The 12,276-nt window shown below is 33.5% G+C and overlaps 1 protein-coding gene and 1 long non-coding RNA gene across 2 annotated transcripts; both read left to right on the forward strand.

Moving 5' to 3' along the window:
• Positions 1–1,343: 1,343 nt before the first annotated feature.
• LOC114396440 (ubiquitin carboxyl-terminal hydrolase 2-like) lies at positions 1,344–6,367 on the forward strand. Its single transcript, XM_028358417.1, has 3 exons — positions 1,344–1,615; positions 1,918–4,628; positions 5,931–6,367. The coding sequence occupies exons 2-3, from the start codon at positions 1,924–1,926 to the stop codon at positions 6,166–6,168; spliced, it is 2,943 nt and encodes a 980-aa protein (XP_028214218.1). The 5' UTR covers positions 1,344–1,615; positions 1,918–1,923; the 3' UTR covers positions 6,169–6,367.
• Positions 6,368–7,755: 1,388 nt separating this feature from the next.
• Positions 7,756–9,175, forward strand: LOC114395132. Its single transcript, XR_003662952.1, has 2 exons — positions 7,756–7,981; positions 8,907–9,175. It is a non-coding gene; the product is annotated as an uncharacterized LOC114395132 (long non-coding RNA).
• Positions 9,176–12,276: the final 3,101 nt, after the last annotated feature.

Raw genomic sequence — 12,276 nt, forward strand, 5'->3', positions numbered from 1 at the left:
AATGCTATTTATTTGTAAGTTAAATTTAAAAGAATTTTGCGAAGTAAATAAAAAATAATAAAATGATAGAACCTCAATACAAAAAGAATTGCATGATACTATTATCTACTAATTACTCCACTAATTCAGCATCAATTATCCACTTTAAAAAATCACTTCAAGTCTTTGAAAGAATGCAAAGATAACAAGAAGAAGAGAGAGAAGATGATAGAACTAAACAAATTAAAGTAACAATTTTATGTATACAATTTTAAAATATTCTATCCGTTATAACTTAGAAGTAAAAATCAAACATATAATTTTAATTAGTTTTATTCTTTCCGTTGCAATTTTATAGGCACTTAAAATAAGTAAATTTGTCTTTTGATTTCTTAATTTAGGAGGTAATAGTGCATGTATCTATGGGGGAAAACAATTCTTAGGTTAGACTTTATTTATTTTTCAACCGAACTCAGAGTTTGTTTCTTTTTCTTTCTTACAATGAATCATGGATTACAAAAAAAAATATTACCATTCAAAATCTGAAACAAACCAATTAATAATTATTATAATAATCAATTATACAATGGTACATGTTATTCCAATTATAATTACTATCAATGATAATAACAATCTGCGAGCAATCCCGTTTTTTGCGTCTGTAACAATTATCTACGATTCTAATTCGAAAGAGAGATTGTAATATTACATTTTTTTTGCTGGGTAGACTGTAATATTATATAGTAACTAGTATATTGGAAAAAAGAACAGGACCTAAGACTGTCTAGCCTCACGCTGTACACGGGTCCTGGATAAGAAGTGGAGAGAGAGGAATGAGAGAGAACGACAAAATGGAAAATGAACACTCACATTTCTTTTGGTCTCCATTTGCTCCCTTTTTCTCTTCCTCTTTTCTTCTCCGGTTTCTCTACTCAACCCCGCCGTAAGTATGTATCTTACCATTTTGTTTGCCTCCATTCGTTTGAACTTCATGGGTAAAATTGTGAGCTTGGTGTTCCTTTTCTTTTTCGTGGGATTTTTACTAATAATTATCAATTATTAAATTAATAAAATAAAAAAAGAAAAAATAATATTACGACAACTGACACTAAGGAAAAGAGAAGGGGCCTTTTTTGTACAATAGAGATAGACTATTGTATATAAAATTATATTATAAATATATTTTAAATATTAGTTATGACATTTTTAAAATTTAGAGAAAAGTTTTGTATGACTTAATTAAAATTATATTTGTATAATTTATATAAAAGTTGGTGATTTGAACCCAATTTATATTATGTAAACCAAATATTGGAATTAAAATAGTGATTTAATGAATCTAGTGAGGATATAGATTAAGATTAGGGTACAGTTGCGTGCTTGGTTTCTTCTCAAAAGAGGGGGCGGATCGGGTAGTGACCCGCCTGGACTGGTAAACAAACCAAACCAAACCTTGCAGGTCTCTCGTCAGAGGCATCCATTCCGTTCCCACAGCACTCACCACACTGTTACTCTTCTTCAATCCTTACTACAGACAGCAGTATCTTTTATTGGATTTATCTCACTCACTCACTGGCTTTGTTTTGCATCTTCTCTTGCCCAACTCCTCCAGGCCTTTCCGCCTACTCGCTGGCAGGTACTCACTTTGTATTTGTATTGTTTGTTTTCTTCATAAATGCTTTCATTCACAATATCTTTCGATCTGATGCTTTCAACTACATTATTCCGCTCGCGTCCTAACCTTTCGGTAGGGACCCAGCAACGTATCCGAATTCGTCTTCTTCGTTCAAACATCACACTCTTATATCTGATTTCTCCTGGATTCCAAACATTAGTGCTTTGCAAACTCAAATTCTCTATTTTCGTCCTCCCCCTTTTGATGCATAATGGATATCTGTTGTGTGCTGGCAGATTTCATTGATTTGTTTTGGATTGTAGGAACTGATGGGGAAGAAAGTCAGAAAGAAGACTCGAGGTTCTGCCAAGGAGATGGGGGTTGCTACCCATTTGCCAATCAAGGTTATTGAATCATCCAACCCGACTGTCGAGTCTTTTGATGAGGTTGCAAAAGAGACAAATTCTTGCCCTCATCTTGTAAAAGGGGTTAATTTTGACAGGTTGTCCACTAAGGTTGGCTCTTCTGGATCCATTAGGTGTGAAGATTGTAGGGAAGGTGCGACTAATAGAAGGAGCGGTAAAGGAAAAGGTAAACATGGGAAGAAGAAAGGTGGTGCATCATTAGATTCAAAATCTGAGTCAAAATCTATATGGGTTTGTTTGGAGTGTGGTCAATATACCTGTGGAGGCGTGGGGCTACCAATAACCCCTCACTGCCATGTGGTAGGGCATGCAAGGAAAAACCGGCACCCCTTGGTGGTTCATTTTGATAAGCCCCAACTGTGTTGGTGTTTTCCTTGCAACATGCTTATTCAAGTTGATAAAATTGAAAAAACTGATGAATCAGGTCATCTTCTATCTGATGTTGTGAAATTGTTGAAAGGACGATCACAAGAAAAATCTTCAGTGGATATTGAGGATGTTTCCGTTGGGGATGGCGGTAGTATTACTTCAGAAATTAACTCAAGGGCTCTGTTTGCAAATGATTCATATGGACAAGGTGGTTATGTAGTTAGAGGTATGATTAATCTTGGGAATACTTGCTTCTTCAATTCAATTATGCAAAATCTGCTGGCTATGAATAGATTGCGGGACAACTTTCTTAAGTTAGATGCTCCTGTTGGGCCACTTATTAGTTCCTTGAAGAAGCTTTTCACTGAAACAAACCCTGAATCAGGATTGAAAAATGTTATAAATCCTAGATCTTTTTTTGGCTGTGTCTGTTCTAAGTCTCCCCAATTTCGAGGATATCAGCAGCATGACAGTCACGAATTGCTCCGTTGTTTACTGGATGGGTTAAGTACTGAAGAACTAGCCGGAAGGAAACAGAATGGTTCTCCCAAAAGAGATGGAACCTCTTCCAATACTTTAGTTGATGCTTTATTCGGGGGTCTGATATCTAGTACTGTATGTTGCATAGAGTGTGGGCATTTCTCAACAGTGTATGAACCTTTCTTAGATCTTTCTCTGCCCGTTCCAACTAAGAAACCTCCACCTCGCAAGGCCCAACAAGAACCCCGAACCAAAAAAGCTAAACTTCCACCAAAAAAAGGTGGAAAGATTCGAGTCAGAGTTAACAGGGATACTGATTCCTTACCTGTTCAAACTCAATCAAACCAATTATCCAGCCCCGAATCATCTTGCCTTGATCAGTCCATTATATCAGTTGCTGGAGAGATGGGGACTTGTTCTGCTGATTCTACATTATTAGTTTCTGAAGAAATAAAAAGTGTAGCTGATAAAGAGGACTTGTCTTCACCTAATTTGGTTACTGCTGGAGAGTCTCAACATACACAAGTGATTGACAATGGTGCAATGAAAACATTAGACGAATTTTCATGGTTGGATTATGTGGAAGCTGGAGCAAATGAATGTGATTTCATTTCCCAAAAGGAGGATGCTCCAGAGGTACAGGATACTGAGAGCAAAGATGAATGTTTAAATGAATTGCATGGACAGGCCACCTGTGAATCTAGTGGTCCTGTTTGTTTCCTTAAGGAGGATCAAAACCTAAGTCCCACATTTTCTTCAGCAAATGGGTGGGAAGACGAGGTTCCATTACAAGTTCAAGGTTCAGAAGTCCTGTTACTTCCATACAAAGAAGAAAGTTCCTCTGCTGCTGAGATCATTGGAGGAGATGGTGAGGGCTCCTCATCTGTTTTGGGTGGTGGTCAAGAAGAATTGGAGTTTGATGGCTTTGGTGACTTATTCAATGAGCCTGAAGTTGTTGCTGGGCCTGCTCCTAGACCATCTTCATGTAGTGAGGTTATGGAAGCTGGTTTTATCATTGGAAGCAACAGTGAGTCTGATCCAGATGAAGTAGATGATACAGATTCTCCTGTCTCTGTAGAGAGTTGCTTGGCACATTTTATAAAACCCGAGCTTCTCTCGGATGAAAATGCCTGGCATTGTGAGAACTGTTCAAAAGTTCTCCAACATCAAAAGATGGAAGAAAAAAAGCAGGCAAGAGCTGTATCTGATAGAAATGAGACTGGAATTCATGATGAACCATGGCATGCAGTTAACTCTTGTTCTGTTAAAGTCAGAACCATTGGAAATGGGGACATAAAAAATGACCAAAACGTACAAAATTTGGTTGCATGTGATAAACACAAAACAAATCTTGAAAATGGTCAAAGAGATGAGCTTAGTTTAATTGTTAATGAAAAGGATAGTGGATCATTTGAAATGGAAGATACACATAATGATGAATTACAGTCTTCAAGTTTTCATAATACTTGCAATGAAGAAAGCTGTAGTCATTTAGCTGTTGATTCTTGTGTTACTGAAAATGTCCAAAGAAGAGATTCTCCGATGATAGGTAGTGATAACAATGACTCAGAAGAGGCTGACTCCAAAAGTGTGAAAGTGAAGAGGGATGCAACTAAGAGGGTCCTCATTTATAAAGCGCCTCCTGTCTTGACCATTCACTTGAAGAGATTCAGCCAAGATGCCCGTGGGCGCTTAAGTAAATTAAATGGCCATGTCAATTTCAGAGAAACAATGGATATTAGACCCTATATTGATCCCAGGTAATTTGCCACTTTGCTAGATCTTGTTTGAAGTTTGAACAATCTATAAAGCGTAGACACCCCTTCCCAATATCAGCTTGTCAGACACTATTTAGACATGCCTTGAACAATTTAATTTTGGCTCAGTTGCCTCTTGAACACTGGCCAAGAGAGTGAGCTGACGTCTATTATTGGCTAGACACATATCATTCACTCCTATCATACAGAAAAGATATTTTTTTAAAAGTCAACTAATATTAATATTATAAATATTAGAAATTTTTTTAAAACTGAATTCATTTAAAATATTATGAAGCACAGAACCTGTTCTTCCATTGAATGCAAACATCTTTGCAAACAAAACCCTGTTTTTGTCTTGGTTGTCAGTTGCCGCTCTACTCCAGTGTGGTGGTTGCCGGGTCAGTCACCATGGTTTTTGTTGTTGCCAGCTGCACCTTGGGCATCTGTGGTTGGGTGATGCTCCTCCAGCATCGTGGTTGCTAGACATCTATGTTTTTGTCCTTTGTCCTTGTTTTCAACCTTGTCTCATGTAGTCTTCGTCCATCTTTAGTACTGGTGCTCCATTTAAGGTTATGACACTGATTAAGAAATATTCAATTAATACAAATTTAGACAAAAATACTCTCAGCTTGTCAACTACTTTTGTCATGAATTATCTTACTATCTACCAATTATAAATACATTATGCTTTCCATTAACTTATTTTTATGACTGATGTCTCTTTTAAATGAAAGTATTAATTTATCTTCTTAATCATATCTAGGGGTATTGTTGGAAAAAATAGCTTTAAAAGCGTTAAAATACGACTATTTTGGAACAAAATCAAAATTGTAAAGGAGGGAGTATTCATTTTGTGATGGATATTATAATATGAAAATTGTAAAGCTTTAAAACTGTTTTTAGAAGGTAAATATATAAATCTTAATTCTCAATTTAGAATTTGGTCATATATATATATATATATATATATATAGTATCCCAGTGTCTTATATTTTGAACATTAGCCATCTCTATATCGGAGGTCGGTGTTTTATAGATGCTTCTACATGTTTGCTTTTATTTCATATATACCCCCTATAATCTTCAATTTAGCTTCTTTTCTTTTTTCAAGTGTTAAGGATTGTCTTTTTAGTTTTATTATGACAAGAAATATTTTGGACATAATTTCTCTTCATTGCAATTGCAAACAGTTTGGATTCGTAAATGCAGTCTTGATTGTAGATGTTTAGTTTTTTTTTCTTTTCTTCAGTACTTCACATTGATATACTGGAATGTAATTCACTCCCAATTATATCCAAGCAGGTGCATAAATGAAGAGAAGTATGCATACCACTTGGTTGGCTTAGTGGAGCACTCCGGAACTATGAGAGGGGGTCACTATGTTGCGTATGTGAGAGGGGGCCAGAGGAACTGTGGGAAGGGTGATAAAGAGAATGAGGGTTCCACATGGTATCAGGCAAGTGATGCATATGTGCGTGAAGTTTCCCTTGATGAAGTTCTTCGCTGTGAGGCATACATTTTATTCTACGAAAAAATTTGACTGGAACGTCCGTCTACTTTATACGTATTTATATTCGAGGTAGATATAGCGGTTTACTAAATTTATGAGATAAATCATTGCGGGTGCGTGTAAAAGCAATTACCGTATATTGTATACCATTTTTTCGACATGTGATGAGGTGTTGACTGTACAATGCGATGTCATACAATCAAAAGTCAAATTTTCTTTTGGTGCTAAAGCTTCGGCCGTTGCATTTAAAGTTAAATTACAAAAAGGTCCTAAGCAATTTTCAAAAAATCTAAAATTAACCTTCACTTGGGTATAAAACAGTGTCTCTTTCCCCCAAAATTCGGCTTGTGATAGGAATGGAAAATGCCCTAACATCATGAATATCTTTTTTGATGTTGCTTGTTTAGCAACAAAAATTTGGATACACAACTAATTTTTTAAAGCTTTGGATCATTTTATCAACATGCCTTTGCGGATTTAGGAAAGTGTAAGGAAAGTTACTGCGGTTATTGACCATTATAATAAATGAGTTATAATATTTGGACACCTATAAATTTTAAACGGTTCATCGGCACTCTTTATTCTTTCTCTATCTATCTCTTCCAATCACACTACATCACCAATAAAATTAATCACTTATCTCTCCTCTCTTTGTATCTCTCCCTTCCAATCACATTACATCTATAACTATATATAAATAGAATACATATTTTGGTGTACACATTCTTATATCCATTTTATTTCTATAACTGCATTTTTAAGTTATTATTTTATTTCTATAACTACATTCACAAACCATCTACTAACTTTTATCATCCTTCCTTTTATTTAAAACAAAACATGGAAAAACAATTTGACTGAGTGTTTGTTTTCTCCTAGTCACCAATAAAATTAATCCCTTAGCTCTTCTCTCTCAAGATGTAAGAAGTGTCTATGAAAATCATTTTTTCTAATAAAACAGTTTATAAATTTTTTACGAAAGATAATTACTTTCAAATCAGGACGTTCATAAATCATAATAAATAGATAGTTCTCCCAACAATCTTTTATACGATACCTTAATTTAAGAGGATAAAAAAGTATTAGAATTAGTCACTGGTTGATTTATCATATTGTTAGTATACTAAATCTATAAAGCTTTATACTGATAATTTAATTTTTACCGAATAAAGTTTGTTCTAATAACATAATCTACTATTAATTGTTAGTACGTAATTTAATATATATATATATATATATATATATATATATATATATATATATTATGAGTATTTTTTTATAAAATATTTTTGTGCGAGGGTATATATCGTCCTTGATAAAAGCGAAGGATTTAAGAGAATTAGAGAAACGCAGGGAGGTTGACGTGAATCAACTGATATGAAGAAGACCAATAATTTGCAAATTAGCATGGTTCGCACTAAGACTTGCTTTAAATTTTATAATCAATCTAAACTGTTACTTGTCTGTCGTCAAATTAAAGTTTCAACTAACATAACAATATTGTATTTAGATTTCTTTAAAAGGAAGAATTATTGCTTTACTTTTTCTTTCAAAGATTACTTTGTTATTTAACGTCATCACTAACTACTAACTTGGGTAGTTGGGTCCTTAAAGAAAATGAACAATCGAAAAGGTCCAGCAGGTGCTAGCACCAATGACAGAAGTAAACTTTGTGCGTTGTGGACCAATTTCTCAATGTCAGTGGTAAATCTTTGTTTCCCACCATTTGTAGTGTCGATGGCCAACAGTGATGATGTGTTGGCCGACACTGGCATTTCATTTCTAATCGTCGTTTGAAGAGTATATCTCCTTATGCATTGAAGATGAGAGGCAATTTTGTAAGGTAAGGTCGTAGTTTTGTTACTCTTTTCCACCATAGATGCGTGAATGATAATGTTGTGTTTGAATCCTTTTTTCTTTTTTGTATGGCATGCTAGAGATAATCATAGAACGTGTGTCTAATGTTGTTAATGAGCCATTAGTTGACAACATAAATGAATAGGTCCTTGATGGTGAGGATGTGGGTATAGATGAGTGTATTGGAGATGATATGCTAAATGAAATTGATAAGGTAGCAAAAAAATTGTTGCTTAGTGTAGAGATAATGATGGTGGTGTGGGTAATGTGTAAGAAGGAGATGTAGTGGCTGACAAATCTACACAGGTCGTTGTCCATTCTTTGTATGATATTTCACTTAATTATGGTGGTTTTAATGTAGAAAAAGGAGACATAGCAACTAAAGTAATGATTGATTTCTTTGGTGAAGTTGGGGATGATAAATAAGATACTGAGGAGAAAAATGAAGATGGGAAGAGGATAATGATGGAGGTTATGATGATGACGCTTAATAATCTTTTGATGATGAAATTGATCTAAATTTTATCATCAATATTTTAAGTGAGTGTCCACTTTTATAAATATTATGGATCATTTTGTCATTTAGTTACAAATGTTAGGGACCAATTTGTCGTTGCCTAACCTATTACAAAAAATTAAGAACAAACTCTTTAGCAAAACAATTGTTAGCTTCGTGAATTTAAAATTAACAGTTAAAAAAAGTATCACTAACAATTTAGTCCAAAACACTGTTGGTTGACGTGGCAAATCACTTGCATTCGTTGATTTGCCTTGTCTATAATGTGGAGTTCATTTTTGCTACATGGATTTGCCACATTGTCTTTCATGGGCCATGTAGCCAAAAAACGTTAACAAAAACAAAGATAACTTGATGGTTGGACTAAATTGTTGGTACATTTGCACTTTTGTAGACTAAATTGATCAGTTTCATAATAGTGACGAGGACATTGAAACTCAAGGACCGACACAAGGATTAGGAGGACCTATGACTAGAGCTAGAGTCAAAAAGCCAAAGGAGACCCTAAAACAAGTGGTAGCAACAATTCTTGAAGTTGCACTTGCGGTGAAGGACATTGAACCAAAATTATTTCAGTGCATGATTGTTATTAAAGACCCATGAGCTAGGTGTTGTAGCTGACTTTCTTCTTTTTTATAATTAAATAAAATTGTATTTCTTTTATTTTATTTTCATTTTTTTTATTTATTTTAGTGGCTAACAGCCTTGGTGTCTTTTCATTTGCACCACTAGGAATCAAAGTGCATTTAGAATAATTAAAGGTAGGCTGCCTTCATAATTGTTCATACTTGCAATTAATGGTATATTTAGAATAATTAAAGGTTGATTGCCTATGTGTACACAAAAATTACAATGGAATGGGACTTGAATTTAAAAAAAAAAAATACTTGCCTATTGTGAGAGTATTCTCTAGGTTTCATGTTGAACCTGTTTGGACTTATCAGGGCAACTCATCACCCTTATGGCATCTTCCTTTAGCTTATTTTCCATTGATGGAAGTGGCACCTTCCACCTGTCATCAACGATCCATAACTAGAATCATATCATCTGATATTAGAGCTTTGACTCTTGATACAGGTTCTATCTATCCTTTTCATTCGTTTATCTTTTTGTTTTTCGTTTTTCGCTATTCTATCGTTGTTGTTCAAGTCATCTCTTTGTTCGACTTGTTTCTGCTTGTTCTGTCTATTCATTTTTTTCGGTTTTGTTTTGGCATTCTTTTGTCTTTTGTCTCTATATTTTTGTGCTCTGGGTATATTATAAAAAACAAGTGTAGTACAAAAAAAAAACTTTTCTGTTTCAGTGTTCTAGTTCTACAAGCACAAATCAGAATTAAAAAAAAAAGTGCAATACAAAAAAATGCTTTTGTTTTAGTGTTCTAGTTCTACAAACACAGCAGAATTCAAATAAAAAAAAACATGAGTGCAATACATCTATTTTAAATCAAGAGCTGTTGGATTGTTCTTGATGTGTCCAATTTAGTTCTATCCAGAAACTCAAAAGGATACTAGAGTAGTAAAAGGCAAGAGTGCAGTACATCTGTTTTAATGGCCATATTGAGTGCAAAAACATGAGTGCAACCATTTGATCGAGTGTAAACACGTGAGTGAAGTGGTGAGGATCATTTCTATTAACCTTGATAATTTCTATTTGCTTTTCAAAATATGGCATGAGCCGGTGGTGATGACCCTCCTCATTTAGGTGGAGCTTAGAGGTTGTTACTTGATGCTATGAATGAATAGATGCAAAGGATGATGAGACAAAATAATGAGGAGCTCTATGGCAGGATTGAAGGAATAGAAAATCATTGAATCATGATGCTAGAGGTCCTAATGTTGCCTTCATAATTGTAGTTAATGTTCATAATTGTAGTTGATGGCGCATTTAGAATAATGAGAGGTTGGTTGCCTATATGTACACGAAAATTACAATGGAATGGGGACTTGAATTTTCAGAAAAATATTTGTGTATTGTGAGAGTATTCTCTAGATTTCAGTCTAAACCCATTCGGACTTATCAGGGGCTATCCATCACCCTTATGGTGTCTTCCTTTAACTTATCTTTCATTACTGGAAGTGACACCTTACACCTATCATCAAACGAGTCGTAACCAGAATCATATCGTATGGGGACAAAATTGTCATTGAATGCAAACTATAAGACCAAAGTGGCTATTTACCAAAAAAAAACATTAGTCAAACCAACATTATGTGACAGTGGACACAACTTTTTGAATCTTATTTCTTTTTTCAATTTTTAATGTTTAAATAATACTATCAACCTTAACATGAACCTGCCAAACTCCAATAACTTTAAAGATAAATTGTAATGGATGGAAAACTCATTGATAAAAACAAACAAAAAGGTTTTTCATAGTTTAATCATGAAAGTGAAAGCTAAAGAAGTTTTAGTTAAATTAGAGCTTAATCAAAGAATTGTCTCATTTCTATAATTTGAAAATAAATTCATGAAACTTAAAGACAACATTGTGAAGAACACAATGAACTCGATGCTTTATACTCAAGATACATATATGAGTTGGAGTTCATTTGGATGGATTAAATAGATTTTAGGTTGAATAATCAATTAATGCTTATTTTTTTTATTTTTCTACAAAATTTGACACTTAATTTTCATGTAATAAGTTCAAATGAATTTTGATATGTTTTAAGTCGATTCTTATGTTTTCTAGGCTTCCTAAGCCATTATAATAGTTAGTGGAATTTAATTTCTAGTGGAAATTTAATACTTAGTAAGAATTCATTTCCTAATGAAAAATCAAGGCTAGTGGATCATCATAGGGAAAAATTGCAAATGCATGATTGACATCAAGAAATAAAATATCAAATTCACAGGAACAACGCTTTTGGACTTAACAATTATCACAATAAAAATAGAAACTAAATAATTTGGAAAAAGATTAAAATTTGATTTTTAGAATATTTGATTAGAAATGAAAAAATTAGATAGAACATAAAGATAAAAGATAAAGAAGACTTGATTAAGATTAAATTCAAATTTGAAAATGGGATTTCACTCCAAGACTCTTTGTTCAATTAATCTAACAATTCAAGGTTCTTCCTAATTTTTCTTTAATGACTAATTAATCTAAGGTATTATCTGTTCTCTTTCAAGCAATGAAGATAAGTCTAATTGAATTTGCCCCCACTATCGTGGTATTCTATTCATTTATTTAAACCCTTTACGTTCTTTACTATAATTCATTTTACTCCCTATGACTAATTCTATTGTCGTGAATTAAAACTTAAACTCCCCTTTCATGGTTCCAACACAAAAGTTTACCTCTCATTTTATCCCTTAGCATTTAACATCATTCAAATGGTGATCAAACATCAACATGTATAAATTGATAAAAGAATAATTAAAAGGGAAGAATTAAAGAGAACCTCAAATAACATACATTAACATGAACAATTGTCAAGAGCTATGTCTCGAGGTAAAACAGGTGAAGATCAAGCTTTATGTGCACAAAAAAAATTATTTATTCTTAGTTTTTATAATTCAAAAAAGGCCTTCATGTTAGCAAAAAAGTTCACATATGTTATTAAAAAAGGCTCAACATATAGTTTTTGCTTTAGGTCTCACTTATAGTTTGTCAGTTTTATATGTCCCAATCTAGAATAAAAGAAATTGCTCACACATAATTATGAACAATCCCAAAGAAAACATAAAAAGAAGAATATATAGTATCAATTGAAGACGAGAAAAGTTAAGAAAATTCAAAGCTTTTGCTAAGTTGTCAA

This window comes from Glycine soja, chromosome 18 (genome assembly GCF_004193775.1).
Source record: "Glycine soja cultivar W05 chromosome 18, ASM419377v2, whole genome shotgun sequence".
Taxonomy (NCBI): domain Eukaryota; kingdom Viridiplantae; phylum Streptophyta; class Magnoliopsida; order Fabales; family Fabaceae; genus Glycine; species Glycine soja.